This window comes from Rhipicephalus sanguineus, chromosome 2 (assembly GCF_013339695.2).
Source record: "Rhipicephalus sanguineus isolate Rsan-2018 chromosome 2, BIME_Rsan_1.4, whole genome shotgun sequence".
NCBI classification, from domain to species: domain Eukaryota; kingdom Metazoa; phylum Arthropoda; class Arachnida; order Ixodida; family Ixodidae; genus Rhipicephalus; species Rhipicephalus sanguineus.
The window spans coordinates 55556524-55578643 of NC_051177.1; the positions used below are offsets into that span (position 1 = coordinate 55556524).

General features: G+C 46.7%; 1 protein-coding gene across 1 annotated transcript in view; it reads left to right on the forward strand.

Moving 5' to 3' along the window:
- The first annotated feature begins 4024 nt into the window (after positions 1-4024).
- Positions 4025-22120, forward strand: part of LOC119382984 (gamma-aminobutyric acid receptor alpha-like) — a 42086-nt gene continuing 23990 nt past the window's right edge. The window contains exons 1-4 of the mRNA XM_037650930.2: positions 4025-4173; positions 7170-7237; positions 8375-8595; positions 21950-22032. Coding sequence (XP_037506858.2) covers positions 4062-4173; positions 7170-7237; positions 8375-8595; positions 21950-22032 — 484 coding nt within the window. The 5' untranslated portion in view covers positions 4025-4061. The remainder of the gene's footprint in view (positions 4174-7169; positions 7238-8374; positions 8596-21949; positions 22033-22120) is intronic.

Consider the following 22120-nt stretch of genomic DNA (forward strand, 5'->3'; position numbering starts at 1 on the left):
GCTGAAGAGAGTTTTGCTTGCTGCTTTGTTGTTTTCTGTGTTAGCCCGCTACTAGCTTTCTGTAACTACAAGTATTTGTATTTTAGTCCTTATGCTCCTGTTCGCGCGAAGGGGTGTCGCAGGCTCTTGTTTCATCATTCGAAGCTGGTATGCGGTCGGCGACAGCAATTTGCCGATAGCAATTTACCCGGTCGTTATTCAGACTTGCGGAGTTTATGTTCTGCTACCGCGCTCTCCTCGCCCCAAGCCATACCGCAGAACCTGCAGCTTGATGAAAAATATTGACTCGACCGTTGCAGTCATTTTTCTCGCTCTCGGGTAACGCTTCTTGCCGTCGCTGCGATTCTCTCTACCGGGGAGTCGCGTTTCGCAGAACACGACCGCGATTCTTTTCGGTGCAGTGTTCCCAAGCTTGTTCTCAAGTGCGCTTATTTTTCATTGCTCAGAGCAGTTCACTTAGTACATGGAAGTTCATTATGAAGTGAGAAGAACCGACGTTTCATCCCCTCATTTTCTTGTTTCTCTGTGATTAACGTCACAGTCTTTAGGGCTTAAAGTAATAGGGCAGGGATTCAACAAGTGCGATCGGGGTTTTGCAGGACAGAAGATAACTTTTTCAAAAAGTTGTTTAGGCGGGGAGGGGAAGGGGGAAGGGGGAGGAGGGGAATCAGGGTGAGAAGGAGGTTATTTTGCTGCTACCGGTGGTGGTGATGCTTTAGATAGTCAGGTTATATTGCCGAGCTTGTTGGTGGGGTGCTTAGTGGGATGGAAGTGTTGTTGGGGCAGTGGTGATGTTGCTACAAGCTGTGTTAGCCTGGCAGACCTGACGGGCGATTTATCCGTCTTGGCCTCTCTTTCCATGTAACTTATTTTGCCATGTATCACTTAATCCAGTCTTTCAAAGAAAAGACGAACCAATGTGAGACACTGCAGGCCGAGAACAGCTGGGTACAAAGTGGTCGTTTGCATCACAGGCCTGGTTGCTCGGAACCTTTGTCGTCTGGTCAACGAACCCAGGAAACAGCGGTTCCCGTACGTGAAAAAACCTTGCTCGAGTTCCCAGAGCGGTGTCAAGTGTTTCCACGTACCGACGCGCCCACGAAAATAAGCATAGAAAAATCAATACTAGCACATAACGCTCATTATTGGGCATCGTGCACTTACACACATTCAAATTCTATGTTTCATTAGTTCCATCACCGTAGTCATCACAATAATCATCATACTATCTAAAAAATACCGTCACCTATTACACATCCTACATTAGAAATAATTTTCTGATGCACCGTTATCTTTCAAATGCGAAGCATTTCTTAGCGAACCTAAGGCACTTTGAGCGTTTCTATCTATCTATCTATCTATCTATCTATCTATCTATCTATCTATCTATCTATCTATCTATCTATCTATCTATCTATCTATCTATCTATCTATCTATCTATCTATCTATCTATCTATCTATCTATCTATCTATCTATCTATCTATCTATCTATCTATCTATCTATCTATCTATCTATCTATCTATCTAGCCGCCTACGTCCGCGTGCTCTCGTCATCGCCTCCTTAACTTGGTGTAGACCAAAATTGGCATAGGAGGGTAAGAGGCTTTGACGAATGCAACTGTCTGCGCATGACGTCCATAACATGAAAACCCTGTCACGTACGTCGTCAAGTCCTTTCCTCCAGACACGTGTGGCACATACCCGTTTACCACGGGCCGCGGTGTGCGGTTATGCGCCACAGGTGATCGACAGTTTGTATCTACACAGGAACGTCGAGAAAAAACGTTGGTCGTTTAAATGCGAGAGCGTTTTTAGAAAAACCGACATCGGCAGCGTTGACCCGATGAATGCAAAGAATGAAAATTAGGATCTCAGTAGGAATCGAACCCAAGCATTCTGCGTGGCAGTCAGGTATTCTATCAGAGTCACGCCAGGTCTAGAAAGTGCGTTGGAAAAACACCCTATGCACGCTTAATATCGGTGCAACGTCAGTTGCACCGATATTGGCGCTGGCTATCTAATTTGGCACGTTGTGGCGGCACGTTGTGGCGCTGGCTATCTAATTTTATAACAAAGCAATAAACACTACATATGGACTCCTACGATACGGGCGTCATGTCAGGTTAACATCTGTGGATCCAGTGTTGGCTCCGGTTTTATAGCAGTCTAATACACATTACATTTGTATTCTTATATGATTCAGCAAGCTATATTCAAGCGTTGCTCGACCCCGGAGGAATATGCCAACGAAAGTTACGTATGACATTCAGATCAACGCACTGTATAGTGCACTTCGTTTCGATAATACTGACGTATGTGCTCTAATGTGAGTGCTGACGTTACGTCAGACTATGTTATCCTTTAAACGCCAGTGTTGTCGACGTGCCTGCTAATTCTACGATGTGCACACCACTGCTACACTTACAAAAACACGTCGATCCACTTCGTAAAATTTGGCTCAATGCAAAAAAAAAAAAATGGCATCACAGAACTACTCGCTAACTGCTTCGCATGAAACCGATTCCCACAAGGCGTGGTATCTGCCTAATTTTTTTTTAAATACCGGCCCTGGTTACAAATAGCCTCAATATTGTCGCGTGTTATGTGAATGCCGTCATCATGCTTTAAGTTCACGCTCAAAGTATGGTAAATTGTCCTCCCCATCTGAATACGTCGAGCGCGACTGTCTACAAGATCAAACTACATGCCGAAAGGAAACAAGTAGATCGTTTCTAGCACGCGTTTCACTCGTGATGTAGTAGCAGAAGCTTTCTTTTTTTCCCCTCTCTGTTGTTGCTAAGTTATGTCCCTATCTTTTCGTCTCCGAGCACATTTCTCCAAACGATGGGAGTAAAATTGAGTTTACATACATCCCCCTACACGCAGTCTCGCAGAGAACACTGCAATAAGAAGAGAACTTCCATAGAAGATTCCGTGCCTATCGACTGCTTACTCCTTTTGTGTGGGTGATCATTTTGCGCAAGCGGGTTTATTCAGAGCTGGCGTGTTTCTTCCAGATTGTCGGAGTAGGGACCGACACCCGCGTATGCTGAAGGGCGCAGGACAAACATGTTCGTTGATGCAGAAAACTGTTTCGCTTCCCGCCCTACCTATTTTATTGGGAGCACGCGAAGAAGAGAGACCCTTTCGGCATCATGTACTGGCGAAACAGTAGCAACCCGTAGACGTTCGTAGCCATGAAAAGAGCGGATCCCGGCGTCTGACGGAACTCCACGGGATGATTTATGTGCACTGTGGAGTCACGTGACTGGCAGGCGGGCATTTTCGGTAAAGCGGGTCTGTAGCGGTGCACCGCTCCCGCCTATACTTCATTTCGAGGCTGTGTTCAACTCACTGTTTTGTGGAAAACAGCTCAGCCATCACGTAATCCCATTTTCTCGGGCCTTTGAGATAGAACAGAAAAATAGCTTAATGTACAAAAGAAAAGATCCAGCAAGTACAATAAAGGAAATCAAATAGCAAAATGAAATACGCAGCAGCATGAAAATGGACAGTTCACTGGCAAGAGTTCACTTTACACTATGACGTTCACAGACACACATTTGTGTTTAAGTTGCATCCACAGTACACGGGATAGCACGTCACTTCATAGAAAACTGCACATGACTGCTCGTCACCAACGTTCGTCTAATTCAGATTCCACTAAGTCCACTAAATCTGTTAAGAATATGTTTGCCTTTTGCTGCAGATGCTTCGCAGCCCATGGTCCAAGTAGTCTTTTGTAATTTCATCTTGTCAAGTACTTTTTGTTATGCTCTCCTTCTAATCGTCGTACGTTCTAAATTGAATAATTATTAAAACAATCCTCTTTGCTCACCGCTCGAGTTCTTAGCATTCGCCCGCCAATACAATAAACGGGCCGTGGTGAGTCGGATCCGCCGACATGATCTGGATGGTGCCTCCGGCTCCCCTAGAGCTCAGTTCCTCAGGACACAAATAAAGTTCTTGTCATGTCATGTCACGCTGAGTCGTTCTCGCTCTTGTCTTCCTTCACAAGGGCATCGTGCAAGTGGTCGCGGCCAGTTCAGAACTCCCGGATGCACAAGAAGGTCGAGGACAACAACCGCGAGTCGGACATGGCGCTCACCAGTCAGCTGCTGGAAACGCTGCTCGACAACTACGACAGCACCCAGAGGCCATGGCACGGAGGTAGGCCGAGCTTCGAGGCCAGCACGCGATAACCACGCCCAAGTGCTGTGAAAGTTTCTATATAGGCTGTTCCAACCCTACAGTAAGCGCGGAAACGTTAATCACGAAGGTGGACCGCCACTTAACTGACACAAACTCTGCGTTCCTAGAAATTCTCGATGTATCGTAAACCAGGGGTCTCACCTCAGCTGGCGGGCTGCAGTCACGAAATTTCGTCCCGCAAGGGCCGGGACAGTAAAGAAGTTTGCAGCGGAAAAGGGGGCTGGGAGGGGTTCCATACCGGTAACACATAAATCGGTCATTTCTGAAGGGAATGTGGCGTCAGGATTCGAGAAACATACCGATGTCGATTGATATGAACAGAATGAGTTTGAACAGAGTGTTTAAGTTGTCATTTGATTTGAAAAAAAAAGGCATCTCCATTCCAGTATAGCATATATTAGTCATTTCTGAAGGGAACTCGGCGTCAGGATTCGAGAAACGAATCAATGCGATCACCAGAATGACTGAAATCTGGACGCCACTTCGGAAATATCGAGCTTTTGCTCCACGGTAACGTTTCAACGCATGGTGACCGCATGGGGTGCCTTACGAAAGAAAGAATGCCTGGGCAACTTTGCGAGCCAGTGCGAAATCACCTGACTTCTCTGTTTTCCCTTAAAGAGCGCTCTCTCTCTCTCTCTCAAGCTGAAAACATTCAAGCTGAAAACATTCGAAGAGAAATCCGCCCACCAGCCTTGCCCGCCAAGTTCCTTTCTGGTGCGGACAGCTGACCATTGCGGCTTGAATGTTCATGAACATACTTATTAGGAAAATTATATATATATATATATATGGGAGGAAGATGGTCATGTGCGGGCCGGGCCGCGTGTTTGAGACCCCTGTTTTCAACGATAGTGTGGCACTCTAAATGAACTGCGCACTAAAATCTTTATCGTGTCCACCTCGGTGGTACAGTGATTAGGGCACTCGACTGCTGACCCGAAAGTCACGACTTCGATCCCAGCCGCGGCGGTCGCATTTTGGTAGAGCCGAAATGCTAGAGGCCTGTGTACTGTGCGATGTCAGTGCACTTTAAGGCACACTAGAAGGTCGAAATTTCCGGAGCCCTCCAATACGGCGTACCTCGTAATCATGTCGTGGTTTTGGCACGTAAAACCCCTTCTCTTTGTCGTGGAATGACGGGTAATTTTAGGGTCATTCCAGAGCTGAGAAACAAGGCTTGTTAAGTAAGTTTAATTATTCAACCAGCAATGTGATGTTCCGATAATTAATAGTGTCGGAGTGCATTCTTGAGCGGACGAAAGTCCTGAACATACACTGATCGCAAGCGAGTGACACGCCGAGGCACTGGAAACTACCGTATAACCACATTTCGCACGTGGCTGCTCGCATTTTAGACGTTATAGTCAGTGGGCTTCAAATATATCGCGAACTCCTTTGGCTGCTTTAAACCCCCTCCCTCCCCTCCTCCTCTCCCATCCGCTCCCCTCCCTTCTGCCCGCATAAAACCTTCTGTCGATATGCTGAAGTTCTTATCATGAGTTTTCATTATGTTCGATGAACTTTCTATAGAAAACCATTGCATTTGTCCCCGGTCTTCACAAAGGCTAGCAGCCCTGTATTCATGACGCAGTTACCTGCATACGCCTAGGAAACAAGTCATTACTGCCGTATAAAGCTTAGTTTTCAATATTACTACCTTTCTTACGAAGAAAAAAAACAACAGCTTAGGGTCATTTACTTCTTGGAGAATTCTGACAAAAAACATTAGCGCAAACTCCTCGGCTGTTTCTTAAATCTCGCTCGCCTATGCACCTAGCAGAACCTGCATTGATATTAGCTGTAACGCAAGCAATGCGGTCCTTATGATGAGAGCCTCGGGCGTTTACCTCACAAGAGTATTTTTCTCCAGGAGTAAGTATCGTTCCTGCAACTCTTCCCAGCCTTGCTTGCCATGCTTTTCATTTAGGCGGAAGTTTTATGAACAACGAGTACTGCTCATGACAGAGAAGTCAACTTTTCATAAGCTGTGAAGAAATAGATAAAAAAAAATAAACGTAGCTTTGCACTAGTGGTGTCAAGCCTGAAGGAAGTGCCTTAGCTGGGCAGCCATCTTTGTTTCTCTTCGGTATTCTCTTTATTTCTTCTTCTTCTCCTTCTTTCTTTTTCCCTTTATTTCTATCTTGTTTCCTTCCTTTATTTCTATTTATTTCTTCCTCTCTCTTTACCCATTTCTTTCTCTGTCTTGCCCTTTCTTTTTTTTTCCTTTTTTTTCCCTTTCTTTGTCTCCCTTTGTATTTCTCGCTTGCTTCCTCTTCTTTTCTATTTTTATACGTGGTTCTGCCGGGTCCCTACAGTGTTCCGCACTTATCATCATCAAGGCGCTCAAGAACAAGAGGAAGAAGGCTTCTCCTCGGCACGAACGAGCGCTCAATATGCTACAGAGGGCTATGCTATTCGTGGTTTTGCCTGCGTTTAGTTTAGCTTGACCGCGGTGCATGTACGGCTTGTTTCATTTCAACTTTACTTGGTGTACCATTAGGCACCTAAGAAAAGGAATGAAGATTTTTTTTTAGATTTACAAGAAAACGTGAGATTTTTGTAGCGAGCAACGCAAATAAAAGTCAGGTAAAAGAAAGGCCTGTCGTTACAAACGGCACAACGCCCATTCGCTCAAATCGGGAGTGATGTGAATCGTACAACTGGCAGCGCTATAATTGTCAATATATAGCACGTTTCTGTGCCTCTCTATCTCACGTTGATTGCAATGATAGCGCACTGCTACAGCGACCGAAATCGCGTTCGCGATAATTCTGCACTTAAGTCAGTGGTGGCGGATTAACAGAATCCGCCTGCGCTTACTAACTATCGGCCGAATATAAACATCGCGAAAGAAGATATCCGCATCGCTTCTCGTATGGCCAGACATACAGACGTAGCGTTTCTTGATGTAACTGCATGCCGCTTTATAAGCTTTTTCTTTTTCGTTACAGTGAGGCCCACTAGCGTTACGGCTAACATGCTCATTCGAAGCATGGGGCCCATCTCGGAGCTCGACATGGTAAGTTTGGTTTTATACTACTTCCTAACAAACGCAAATGAGATTTAAAGCTTTCCTGATATTGTATAGATGCTATTGAGTGACCTTCGCGTTTCTTCTCTCTCACGTGGGCCGTTCTATACGCCCACGCATTTATAGCGTGCCCATTCGGGTTTCGTGAGGATTACACATTCGGTCTTCGGCCTCGTATCTTGAGAGGCACACACACTGGATGGTTTGCCTTGGCAAACCGCTGTGATCCCTGTTTTATTTGCCCCCTCTGTATATAAGAAGTTTATCAACGCGAGATTGTGTACACATTTCAGCTGAGCATTCGACGTTGCCTCGGAAGAAAATATATGCGGCGTATAAAGATTTTGGAACAAGAGAATATGTACGTTGCACCTCCGAAAAATATTTTTGAAACTAATGTACGTAAACAAATGCTGGCACCTCTTAAAATCGTCGGCTGAAAAGAAATACCCTGAAAAGAAGGAAGCACTACAAGAGCACTCGCGAGTTCCTGCAAGTAGTTCGCATGATGCAGATGCGTTATCCAAATATGCAAGTTAGAAACCCTAGTCCAGTGCAGTCAATGTGCTTAATATTTGTAAAGTCTAATAAAGTCTAGCGACGACAATACATCGGTCTGTAGAAAACTTCAGCGATACGTCTGTGTGAACAAACATTAAAGACTTGCTTTGTTTGACGGGTGTATTTAGTACGCTACGTCGTGCCTCTTGGCAGAAATAGTCGGAATTTTCATTCATACGTATTTCATCCATACGAATTTTCATTCATAAACAAGCAGTGCTTTCTTTCGCTCAGAGCCACCAAAAATGATGATGATGATGATGATGATGATGATGATGATGATGATGATGATATTAAGCGCTACAATTATGTATGTTCAGTACATTCAGAAACACCTTTGCGCTGTTTCCGTACTGAATCTTCACAAAAATGGAAAACGAAAGTGTCGTGTTAAATTAAAAGCTATTTCACTTACTAAAATAACAATCCATCATGATATGGAGGCGGATGCATCTGTACATTAAAAGTTTCCGTAAACTAAATATAAGTAAATACACAGAGGAGATTTACGAAAGAAACCTTCAGTGAAGCTTTCATTCCGCGCTCTTTCTTCTCTCGGAACAGGAGTACTCGATGGACTGCTACTTCCGGCAGCGCTGGACCGATCAGAGGCTCAAGTTCAATGGCACCATCAACCCGATCAGCCTGCACATCAAGATGCTGGAGCGCATCTGGAAGCCCGACACCTACTTCCACAACGGCAAGGGCTCCTACCTGCACACCATCACGCAGCCAAACAAACTGCTGCGCATATTCCGAAACGGCGACGTGCTCTACTCTATGAGGTAAAGCTAGCCACGCAGAGCGTACGAGGCCAAGCCCTGCTCGCAATAGACCCGTATACTCTCTTGTCAGTGTCACGCATGCGTGTGACATTGAGAGTTTGTGTGTTCGTTTTCTTTGTATACCTGGCTCAAGTTCATTAAGATTAAGTGGCGTCGCTAGTTAAATAATCAGGCCCGCCGCGTTGCGTGAGTGAAGTGGCTGGTGCATGTTTGATTGCGGCCGCCACTGCGTAGGTTATATTTCATGCAGTGTTTATTCTACTGTCGCGCCTGCATTACCACGGCACTTTCCGACCCAGCCCGGTCAGGTTGCGAAGAGCTTATATTTAGAGGTCACTTCGGCGTGGCTCTTGCTATTTCCTACGCAACCGGGAAAGGTCATGACATTTTACAGCGAAGCTCTGTATGGCTAGGCTAAAGCAAAATTCGTCTTATGTACGCAAAAAAATTCCTAGCGCGTGCGTGCCACAGAAGTTGGGCAAGCCCTATTACTCGTCACCAGTCCAGTAAAAATGAAAAAGGGAACCCACGGGCGGCAAACACCGATCAAGATTATTGCACAGACGTAACAAATAATTAAGAAAAAAAAACCCGCATTTCCCCGAAGGGGAGTATGAGGAAGTGCGAAGCACGGGGTGATGTTATGAGGGGGCGCGCGCGGTAAACTGCAGAGCCGAGCGAAGGAGACGGCAGCGAGAGAGCACGCGCCAGCCGACCCACGGAGGTCTGGCCGTTTTTAAGTGCAAAGCACTTTTACTGATGATGATGATCTGTCTTCCGAACTCGTTCCAAAGAACCCGCAACGCGTTCAACTTGTTGGCGGCGTTGCGCACGCCCGAGATGGGGCTCAGGTTGTTGTCGAACCACAGTCGATCGCACACCGCGCAGCTATATCCGAAGCTGCGGTCCAGGAAGTCTCGCTTGAAGCGCGCGTCTGGCCGATCGAATTCGAGGGCCCGCGCTCGCACACGCATCGCGCGTCCCCGCGCCAGATCGGCTTCGGGGTGCTCGGCTCGCTTCGCACGCTTTCGTTCGGCGTCTCGCCGCCGGCCTTCATCACCACAGGCAATGCGCGGGGCGCGCGCAGCCACGGAGCGGAGGGCAGAGCGCGCGCAGTCACGTGGGGCGTGACGTCGCTGCGCCGTTGCTACAGACGCTCCTCTCCGCTCCCCGCGCCGTTGCTATGGGACGGCGGATTCAGGGTCGCTTATAAAGTGCATTCGCACTTAAAAAACCCGCATTTCCCCGAAGGGGAGTATGAGGAAGTGCGAAGCACGGGGTGATGCTATGAGGGGGCGCGCGCGACTAAACTGCAGAGCCGAGCGAAGGAGACGGCAACGAGAGAGCACGCGCCAGCCGACCCACGGAGGTCTGGCCGTTTTTAAGTGCAAAGCACTTTTACTGATGATGATGATCTGTCTTCCGAACTCGTTCCAAAGAACCCGCAACGCGTTAAACTTGTTGGCGGCGTTGCGCACGGCCGAGATGGGGCTCAGGTTGTTGTCGAACCACAGTCGATCGCACACCGCGCAGCTATATCCGAAGCTGCGGTCCAGGAAGTCTCGCTTGAAGCGCGCGTCCGGCCGATCGAATTCGAGGGCCCGCGCTCGCTCACGCATCGCGCGTCCCCGCGCCAGATCGGCTTCGGGGTGCTCGGCTCGCTTCGCACGCTTTCGTTCGGCGTCTCGCCGCCGGCCTTCATCACCACAGGCAATGCGCGGGGCGCGCGCGGCCACGGAGCGGAGGGCGGAGCGCGGGCAGTCACGTGGGGCGTGACGTCGCTGCGCCGTTGCTACAGACGCTCCTCTCCGCTCCTCGCGCCGTTGCTATGGGACGGCGGATTCAGGGTCGCTTATAAAGCGCATTCGCACTTAAAACTTTAATGAGTCGTCGGGATTAACTAAGTTATAAACACCGATGCCGCACGTTTCAGCGTTGCTAGTTCACCATCTGTACAGAGCTCCTGGGCGGTTACTTTAGGTGCGTAGCACCTCAGGGGCCCTGCTTGTCGTTTAACCGTCGTCTCACGTCGCATGGTCACGCAGTGGTCAATACAGGCCTGAAACAAGGCTGACAATGCTCAAAAACAGTGCAATGTAAACTAACAATGTCTAAAACAATATCAACTACAGAAATAACCGAGAATTAATCGCAATAATTTACCTTAAATCGCGAAAAACGCTTCTGAAACCCGCGCCGCGCGAGAGAGGGCGCCACCCGCCTCGGCACGAGCGCGATTGACGAGGCGGTGGCAAGCGCCAAGGGAGTCGCTAGGTTTCCCGTACTGCGCACTTCCTCGGGTTTCACGGTAGCGGAGCTGCATTAAGCGCAGGAATTTCAACTACACCAGGAGATACACGAGAACGACATTATAGCTCAGGATTTCTTTTTGTTTACAGCCTAAACAGGAAAAAAAAACAAAATAAACACTTCTGACGCTCCAACACTAAAGATACACATGGTTCTATCACTATAGTGAAATATATAGTTAGTTTCGGTTTTGTTTAGTTCTGGTGTCAAAGTTTACTTTCGTTGACGTTGTGCAACTGACCACAGAGATACTTACGCGTCCTACTCGGGCTCCTCTCGGTCGCTCTCCGTTTTTACACGACAAACACCGGTCATTTTACCTTTAAAGGGGCCCTGCGCAACAAATTAAGCATATTATTTTCAACGCTTGTTCTGATACTGTAGAATGCGCCTACATCGCTGCGCAAGTGGCATCGCGGAAAACGAAGCCTTATAATTTTATTTCACTGGATAAACTACCCTGATTTCGGACTACAGCCACACACATCGGCTATTTTTGTTATGGGAAGTGACGTTTCGTCATGTGTCAGTGACGACAAAGGCCGTGTGTTTTTATTGGCTTGACGCGACAAGTACCATGCAATATTCATATGGTGGTAGCTAGGACCCCTTTTTATGCTTTATCAGAAACAAATCATTTCTGTTTCTATCTGATGTATTTTCAAAACAACGGACAGGACGCTATATGCGCTGTGGAACTGGTGGGAATGGTAATCAAACGATACTCTTCCACGTTTTGCCTTTTGCGGCATTGGGCGATATCGGCCACACCGGCAGCTGCGAAACACGCAGCGCTCAGTTCGCCACAATGCTGCCAATGAAAAAAGAAAAATTCTAAATGTTTACCAACCCACGCTTTCCGCGTCATCAGGTGGTAGCGTTTCGTCCGAGCCCTCGGAGCCATCCTCGCGTTGCGCGGAGTTCAGCGACGCACTTTCAATTTACAATAGCGTGTCCGGATACGGCACTACATTCAAGGCATTGCTACATCGCAAGACCTCGCGCTCAAGACTTTTTAGATCACCCAGACTCATTGTGGGCACTACACGACAAACCACGGGACCATCTGCTAAGCGACGCACGTGGTTCGTCGTAGCCATGGTTGCAACGCCGTCAAAAAATAGCGGTGGCAAGGCATTCTGTGAAGAAAACCATGAGGAAAGACTTCCTGTATGTCTCTATGAGAGGCGCGCGGTGATTGGAAGTGGCCTTTGACGTCAGCGGGAGAGGGAGACGCGAAAGGGAACGTTTCTTGTCGTCGTCTGCTCGAGTGTTGAACTTTGAAGACTAATAACATCAGTTTTCCTGCGCCAATTTTCGTAATTCTTTTTGCGTTCGTCTCGGCATTCATTACTACACGCATTGCAGCGCTAAACAAGAGAGTCGCAAAAGCGTCGCAGGGCCCTTTTAACTAAGGCCGGCGGCGAAAGAATGCCGCCAAGTTAAGGTGTCTTTCTTTTCGCTTCTTGTTCTATTTCTTGTGTGTTTGTCAAAGTGTAGTTAGCGACGTTTCATCTCTTCGATAGTCTGAGTTCTTGAGCATCCGCATATACGAACAAAAAAAGACACCACGTATAAAATTATTGAGTTGACAATGGCGACCCCCGAAAAAACAGCTCGGTCTTCTGTGTCTTTCTCACGCGGCTGACGTTACAAAAAGTCGCCATGGCATAAGACCAGGATACAGTTCTTATCTTAGGTCCCAGAACTTCTTTCTCTCTCTCTCTCTCTCGTTCTCTCTTGCACGGCTGTCTTTGCCTTCTGACGTTCGAATAGCATTTTACGCCTGCTTGGAGCCAGAGCACAAAGGAAAACTATTTTCAGTGTCGAGAGAAGTTCGTGAGACCAGGTCGGCCCCTTTTTATTATATTTATTTTTTTTCGCTCTTACCTTCGGGAAGATGTCCACGGTAGAAAACGGTGGCTGTTGAGTCGGCATTCCAGTCACGCTTGCTGCGCGAATTTCGATGGATCAGTCGGTCGTGAAGATGGAACCGCCTGGCCATGATTTACTCTCCAAGAGACGCGCAGAATGAAGCCACTTGCTGGGGACTTCTCTTTTGGTTTTCGCATCTTTGGACGTCACCCTGCGATCTACAGGTTGGGAGAGATTGATTATTTTTTCCGCAGAGAAGTTATCATCTCGAAGCCACTGCCACCGTTCCACACACAAAAAAAAAAAAAATTCCTGCTGAGTAAGAAAAAAAAAACTTTCTTTAACGATGACATGTAATAAATCTTACAACTCGCTTAACTGTACGAACAGCGCGTGACAGTATTTACAGCGTTAACTACCTTAGGTAACAACGTGTCGAATTCAGGAGGCCATAGACAAGTCTTTCTGCCTTTCTTTCTAGAAAAACGCCAAGCGTATTTCGCCTCCCGCCATAGGGGCCGGACAACGCTGTAATTTCTGCCCTTGTACAATACAGAGAAGTTAGGAGGATCAAGTTTTCTAGATGGCACTGAATAAATCGTCTTAGTTACTGCACAGCTCCTCAGTCTACTATTTCCTATTTTTAGCTCCCCTCTTACCGTATCCCCCACACGCTGAACCAAACTCCCTACAAACATAGGCGTGCGCAGGGTTCCCCGTCAGGGCGGGGGGGGGGGGGGAGGGGGCGAAAACGGGCAAAGGTGCATCGCAGGGCCCCCCCTCCCTATTAAGTCAATGTATGGGGCAGACTTTGCGCCCCCCCCCCTTTAGGTAACTAGGGGGGAGGCACCCCCCAAAAACCCCAACACCTAACGACCCAACATACGTCAACCAAGCATGCTGCTCTGTCTTGCTAGTCAAATGACCAGCAGTACTGACGCGGCTTTCGCGAATTTCGAAAACAAAACTGCGTCACTAGTCATTTAAAGAAGAGAGGAACAGGGCGCCGTACACCCCCACCACATAAAATTGAAATCCCGCGGCGCATCCACATCGCATAGAGGCAGGTCCTGCAACCTGCGGAATATGCAAAAGCTCTGTGGCTCAAAAAAAAGGAAAAGAAAAACAGTTGTCATGTAGCGCTAACGTAACTCTTCTGTACGTCTTGCTGTAGTTATAAATCTCGTGCTAAATCCTGAAATCCTGCGCTAATGTTGTTCCTGTGTAGGTCATGGCGTAGTTTTAAATCCTGCGTTTAATGCAACTCGACTACCGTGAAACCTGAGGAAGTCCGTAGCACGGACAACCCAGCGATTCCCTTGGCAATCACGCTCTTGCCGAGGCGGTGGCGCCCTCTCCTGCGCGGCGCGGGTATCAGTGAATGCTTCAGAAGCGTTTTTCGTGGTTTTAGGTAAATTGTTGCAATTAATTCTTGATTATTTCTGCAGTTTATAATGTTTTAGACCTTGTTAGTTTATTTTGAACTGGTTTTGAGCATTGTTAGCCTTGTTTTAGGTCTGTTTGGACCACTGTGTGACCATGCATCATGAGACAGGGGATGGGCGACAAGCCGGGCCCACGGAGTGCTACGCACTTTTGAAAAATCAAATATGTTTGTTTGCCGGTAAAACGATCGGTTGTCCAAGGCCTGCCGAAGAACTCCTGCTTTATTTGAACGAACTAAGAAACTTGATGCAGGCTGCACGAGTCAAATATAGGGGGCACTGGGAGAGTGGTTACAGAAACATCAGGTCCCTTTCAGCAAATCGTTTCTTATGCTTAGGCGTATATAATAGCCAGCCCCTTAGTGATGTATATTTACAAGATTGGTATCATTACACAAAGAAGTGCACCGTCGCTGCTATAGAACTGATAACTTATTAAGGCGTAAAAATACACAAGGTGAAAAGTGCCAACAGACTAAATGCAGTCTTGTGCAGTCATGTAATAACCTTTCTACAATGCATCGATGTTATTATTGTCAAGTCTTCTGCATTAAAATTCTGCGAATTGTGAATCAGACGATACCTTAGCTATAACGCTTCCATTTATTGCCGCGCAGAACAATGTGGTAATACAAGATGCTGTTGTTTCAGCTATGACTTATGATGTAATCTACAACCTACCTCGAAATGTTCAAAAGCATATTTGTTCAATTACGTATTCTCGTGATTATCATCGTTGCTCAGTAATAACTTAGGTGAAATAAATCGAGCTGGACCCTTGACATATTTTTCTCCGAACATAATGCAGAGTGCGGGGGGGGGGGGGGGGGGGGGGCGGAGGTGACATGATCGTAAGCGCGTGTTAGTTAAATGAGTATCATCATTTCACTAATTTAAAAAAGTTGTTAAGCTCTCGTTGAGCTCGATTACCTTCGTTCTTTTTTTCACATACGCTCGCAGTCTCGTCGTGTTGCTCGCATGGAATACGGCACAATACGCAAGGCCGTTTCTTTATTTTCCTTGTTTTTAGAGAACACAAGATGCTAGCTGCCATGAAAACCCGTTGAGCCGGAAGATAGTCAAAGCACGAAAATCCTGCTCCGAGAAAATGAGTTCATTCTTAGTATGCACATGCGCGCACGTGTTGACAATGGCGGCCTGGATAAAAACAAAATACAACAAAGCACAGGAGCTAGGAGCCTTGAATACGTTCACATAGACGCTGCCTTGAAGCTCGCGGGTCCCCGAACCTTGCTCTATTCATTAAGCTGCTGTTAAGGTTCACCTTTCTTCTTACTCTTTTTTTAGTTTAAAACGATAAGTGAAATGTGAAGCGAACGTGTCGTCCTTTATTTAGGCGTGAGCTAATCCGCTGAGAAAGATAAGGCCTTTCGTTGTGTCGTCTCCCTACGTGTCTTAGTGCCAAGTTCTTACAGCTTTATCCATTCCTGGCTGCGCTCTGGCGCATTCATGGTTGTTTCGTGCCCTGAAAGAAAGACTCGCAGGGTTCCCTATGCATTCGCCTAAGACGACTCGTAGGCGATATCCATCTGGTGCGATCATCATCGAAGAAGAAAAAGAAGATAATCATCATCTTCTTCTTCTGCAAAGATTCTGTAACGTTTGTAATGCTGATGATGAGGAATTTTGCTTCTTCGTATTGACATCGACGCGTACGCCAACGGTCGCTTTTCCCGTTTGATGGAGCGTGCAAGGGTCCATAGTCAAAAACAGCACAAAATGAAGCGCGGACATGAAGGACACGGGACTAACGCTGCTTCTAGTCTGTGTCTTATTTTGCGCTGTTTTTTACTATGGACACGAACCCGCCATGGTGGTCTAGTGGTTATGGTGCACGACTACTGAGAGAAAGGAAAAAAGAAAAGGCAGCGAGAGAGGAAGAAAAGAAAAGATGGTACGCGCGTGCACTCAGAACAACTTCAACTGCGCACTTCAAACGTTAAGTTGTTAGTTTAAAGGAGTACTGACACGAACTTCAAATATTTTCGAATTGTTGCTCCAAATAAAAACACTGGTGTCGAGAACCCTTAAAAGAGTATCGGGGTGTCTGGGAATGCATCGAATATATCTTTATTACCGCTACCTTAAAAAAAAACACTTTCGATTTCGATATCGAGGGGGCGGCTTCTCAGTGACGTGTCATCGCTGTGTGACGTCACGGGGAGACAGCAACTCTCGACGTACTAGCGGCAGATCTGTCATCTGCTCGTGGAGCACGTAAACAACGATGAGGGGATTGTCGTTCAGCGACCCCGACATTGATTTCTGCGATTTAGGCTGCATGCAGGACGCAGCATTCACAAACTCAGTGGAACTTTGTTGACCCGTCGGTATAATGTTCACTGCGATGGGGCTGGCTTGCCGCTGCCCAACGACGAGAACTTTATAAAGTTAAAGTAAAATATTTTTATACTTGTCTGACTAAGGTGTGTGGAGCGCGTTAACACGGCATACCAGGGAAACGCAAGATGTCCCATCTGCAATGTCTTGAAATCGTGTCAGTACTCCTTTAATGACACTGGCGCAAGAAATGCCAAAGCGCGCCATATCAGACACTTATAGGCAGTAGGAACGCACAGCACGACTTAGACAAGAGAGAGAAGAACACACACCACACACGAGCGCTGACTAACAACTGAATTTATTTTGTACCAAGATAGCTTTATATATGCGCATAAACTTGACAAGGGACACATCAGTTGCAAACAGAAATGGTCGTACGTGGTCTATCAAACAAGACACGCTAAGGATAGAAGAACAACATGATGATGATGATGATTATGATGATGATGATGATGATGCAAACTTTATTGGGGTCCAGAGAAGACAACATGATTTTTTTTTCAAGAGCCATTTCAGAAAGGTATGAACTATTGCTATGAACCAACTCGCCCAGATCAAAGTCTCACTGCTACTTATAGGTAGTTGCAGAGCCCGGTTGTCAATAGAAAAAAGGGAGGAGGAGGGGGGCTCGTAGGGTTGCGAGCGAGGCGAGGAAAACACACTGACTCAACAGAGCCCCTAGTAAGTGACGAGGCTAAGCAACTCCCCTGCGCATGTAACCCCCTTGATGTTATCTAGCAGCACCATGCATTCATTCAACTGAGCTAATACACAAGCTCCAGAGACTTCTTATGCGCAAGACAGTCGAGTTCAAGACACCAACGTGTTAGTTTTTATTTCTGTTGTTGTTTTACAGCGAGGCTGTGTGCGGCTAGGGTTCGGCGTATTTTTGCTGTTAGTCAACAAAAAGCGTATGTGCCACACAAATTATGCCAACCTCACCACTCACTACCGGTCCATTAAATATGAAGGAAGGAACACTCGGGCGGCAAGCACCAATTAAGATCGTGGACGAAACACCAAGTTCATGCGGCAAACCAGACAAGACGACGCATGTCGCTAAATAAACAAAAATGACTGGTTATGCCGAGCGGAATAACATGCAGAGTCAAAGCTGAGTCAGAAGATGAAGTAATGAAATTCGTCTTTCGTTAGTGAGAACTGCGGCACAGGAATCGCTAGTGTTTTCTGCTAATCTGTAAGTCCCGAAACGGAGAATGCTGCAAAAAGACGCAAGTGCCACGCTGCTCGAATGGAAAACTTTGAAGGAACATACGATAAATTCAAAAGAAGCTTTCTAGTTAGAAGTTTCGGATTTAGTTGCAGGGCGTGTGATCGCTTATGGTTCAAAATTCCGTGTCACCTGTATCGTGTGCTAAACAGCTTCGCAGGTCATCCCCCTTCGCCGAGTGAAATGGCTCACAATTTGTTAAATGGTGTTCTTGGTTTCTGTCAGCTCTCCTTCGCCTCGTTTCAATTGCCTTGAGAAAAAAGATAGTTTAACATACTGGCACTACAGCTGCAGACAAAATGGGTCATAAAGTTATACATTTCAAAAAATAAATCTAGCCTGCTTTGATACGGGAACTCCGACATTTAATATCTCTATGTACGTATTTATGATTCATGCATCGCTACGCCGTAAAGAAAGGAAGTTGCGTACACCCGAAACAAGACAAAGCACACTCCGCTCTTTAGTTAATGTAATATCCCAGATTCTGTAGTTGTGATTTAGATAACGACATCCCAGATTTCATAATTGTGATTTAGACAATAACACAATCTAAACTTTAATAAATAAAATTTCATATGGTCATACCCTTCTGCTCAATGAAAAGCCTAATAAGTGGCTTTTTCTGCATTCTCCCGTACTGGGCGAGCACAATTAATTCAGGAAAACGTGGACAAACAAAAATCATACTATGGTATTGAAGATGGAGGAATGCTAGTGTACAACTAAATAATAAGTGCAGAGCCGAAGGATTCGCTGGCCCCCGCTTTCTCATCTTGAGAAGAGCAGCGCAAAACTTAAAAAACACAGACAAACAAACAATGATACACACAACGCAGGCGGAACAGATGAGCGTCTGTGTTAGGTGTATCGGTGTTTGTTTGTTCGTGTTTCTTAAATTCTGCGCTGTTCTTCTCACAGTCATGTACAACAAACTAGCCCGCCTAAACAAGTACGCTGTTTCATTCCTGATTTTTCTATGTGTTGTTTTCATTCATTTATTTTGTACAACCATTGCGATTGCGACGATACCATAGAACTCATCCGTGTCTGCATATATATATATATATTTTTTTTTTTGATGAACAAAGCCTTAGTTTGCAGCACCACTAGATTAAAAACTGTTCGTTTGCTACGTCGTCTTAAGTCCTCTTGTTGAACAAAAATTAATTTTTCGGAGCCGCGCGTCTGCATTAGTAAATAAGAAGGAGGAGAACATCGTTGATCGCATTTATTCCTAAGCGAGAATGTTTTCAACGTTTTAGCAGTGTTTTCTAAGCGAGGGAGTGGCGGGCGAAATAGCTAATTCAATTAATTAGCACCTTTCCGATCGAACGAGAACCGTCTGGGCATGATGCCCGAGCTATAGCATTCGCTTTACTTTCGTAAAAGTGATCATTCTCCGGTCTGAATTCTCGAAAGGTGCGCGGTCCCATGGTGCAAAAATTGGTTTGATCGCTGCACCCTCATCAACATGCAAGGCGTGAAGTACAGAACATGAGCCAAGACAGTGTTCTTCTACCTTGTTTCTTTCATTTTGAGAGCACGTGAATCTCATCGACATTAGGTATAGCTTTTACATATGCATGTAAAATTTAACCTTGTTTTGAGGCTTCAGATTTACATCTCGCGGAAACCAAACAAAAGCATTACAATAAGAGATCTCAATTTCGTACACGTGGCCATAAGCGTGCGCAGGGTTCCCCTTCAGGGGGGGCGAAGGTTCGTCGCAGCGCCCCCCCCCTTCCTATTATGTCAATGTATGCGGCTGCCTTTGCGCCCCTCTTCTCGCCCCCCCTACAATGTATAGGGCTGACTTTGCGCCCCCCCTTCTCGCCCCCTTGCCCCCCGCCTGCGCACGCCTATGCACATGGCCCAATGACATAAATTTCAACACTTTTTGTTAGGCTGGACTGTAGTGTCTCGTATACCCGCCTCATAGACGCCTACTGTACCAAATATTCGCAAATGACTCCTTTTCGTTCGTGAAAGTGAGTGAGTGAGTGAGTGAGTGAGTGAGTGAGTGAGTGAGTGAGTGAGTGAGTGAGTGAGTGAGTGAGTGAGTGAGTGAGTGAGTGAGTGAGTGAGTGAGTGAGTGAGTGAGTGAGTGAGTGAGTGAGTGAGTGAGTGAGTGAGTGAGTGAGTGAGTGAGTGAGTGAGTGAGTGAGTGAGTGAGTGAGTGAGTGAGTGAGTGAGTGAGTGAGTGAGTGAGTGAGTGAGTGAGTGAGTGAGTGAGTGAGTGAGATTACAGAGCAGTGAATGAACCTGTCCAGATAACTGCAGCCAATTCCTTTTTTGCTTCTTCAATGAAAAGGTGGTACCGTTGTGACTACTGCGTGTATCACTTACTGAAGGAAAAATTCTCACCCATCAGACCGTATCACAAGACTTCCTTGGCTAATTAGTAAGGGGTCTTTTGCATCTTCATACGAACAAGTATGGAACATTGTGCCGTCGCAGCTAATCGAACTAGCCTAATGGTTACACTCCCACGATAAAAATTCGGCGGATTCCACGTACCGTGGGAATCGGTGTTATGCGAAGCATGCGGCGGGAAGGGGACTGTGGCGTAATTTTTTACATTAAGCGAAACGTTACGAAATGACGCTAAAGATAAAGAAATGACGCCAGTGGTGTACGCACACACATATGTTGAAACGTCGCACATGTGTTATATAACCAGTTGTTTACAGTTGCGTAAAAACAGACGCGGTGAACGCATGCACGTTTCACGAACACGTGTGCATGTGTGGAAGGGGTTATTGACAGTTCTGACGCAGATGGCGGGGAGCGCAATGTCTTTGTTATTGTGAGTGATGTGCGCAACGCAGATCTCGGCGATTCCGCTGCTTGTCTGTGTGTGTTCGGTGTCTGGCGGCCGGGGAAGTAGGATGCGGCCTACGTTAAAGTTGCGCATCGCCGGGTTCTTATATGTGCCACGCCGCCGCACCTGCAATGAAGCCGCTTGCTGTGGACGACAAAGTGGAAACCCATGTTTGCAGGGGGCTCATCGCCCCAGGTTTCTGAAAGTTCTGACACGCCAGTTTCTGTGAACAGAGCGTCTTTTTCGAAGTCGTGCACGTGAACGTTCACAGACCGTACGTTGAGAGCGGCAATCGTGAGGTGATTGTTGTGGTTGTGGCACCGAACGAATGTGGTAGCCCGGCCCAAGACAATGTCTAGAGGCCTGTTTTCTAGCCGGGTCATGCTGTCGACAGACTGTCTGTCGATAGAGCCGGCGACATGTCGGAACCTGAAGTCACCTTTTGCGTTGGTGAGGTATAGGCCGTCGAGGCTGGTAGCCTTGGAAAGTGCTACGTTGACCAACTTCAGTGGATGGCGCTTATCGTATCCGTAGACTACGTGGGCTTATGTGGCCCTTCATGACTTTTATATACTTATGGTGTTTGCTTGCGCAAGGGAAAATGTGTCCTCTTACACGAGGTATTTTTGTGGCGTATATCGTGGTTGTAGTGGTTCGCAGTCCCACGGGTACCCATTTCAATTCTATTGAGGGATGTGCGGTAGTGATGTGCTTCATCAAGGCGGCTCTCAATCAATCTGACGTCATCCTCAGTCAGCATGAGATCATCGCCCATCCTCATAAGAGATGCAGAGAACACTGCGTCATTATGGCGGACCGTGTGCACGTGTGGATGGCAGTCAAGCCTCTTCCAGGGGTGTTCTATCTTCAGCTCCCTCACTTGCCTTGCGTTTCATGCAATGTGTATGTTCGCGGTTGCTGTGTTGATTGAGACTGTGAATCACCTGTGGCACATACCCGCATAACATGAACTGTGGCATGCGGGTATGTGCCACACGTTACTGAGGGAAAGGATTTCATGACGTGCGCGACAGGAGTTTTGCGTTATTCATGTCATGACCAGTGAATCGTGTTCGTCATACGCTGATCGCCTACTGTGCCTGTTTTGGTATGTTACAAGTTATGGAGACGACCAGGAGAGCGCCCAGACGTAGGCGGCTAGATATATACGTAAATAGAAAAGGCCAAAGTGCCTTAGGTTCGCTAAGAAATGCTTCGCATTAAAAAAAAAGACATTGCCCTCAGGGCAATTCCAGGGCTTACTAATTCACCAACCCGTCCGTTTCGACTTTTCGCTTTTCGCAGGCTGACGATTAAGGCCAGATGTCCCATGCAGCTTCAGAGCTTTCCGATGGACCGCCAGTCGTGCCCTTTGACATTTGGCAGCTGTAAGTGTAATTGCAAGTCTCATCTTATATTACACCCTATCAATATTCAAGCACAACAGCCTGCGTCAGTAGCGAATGCATGGCTCGT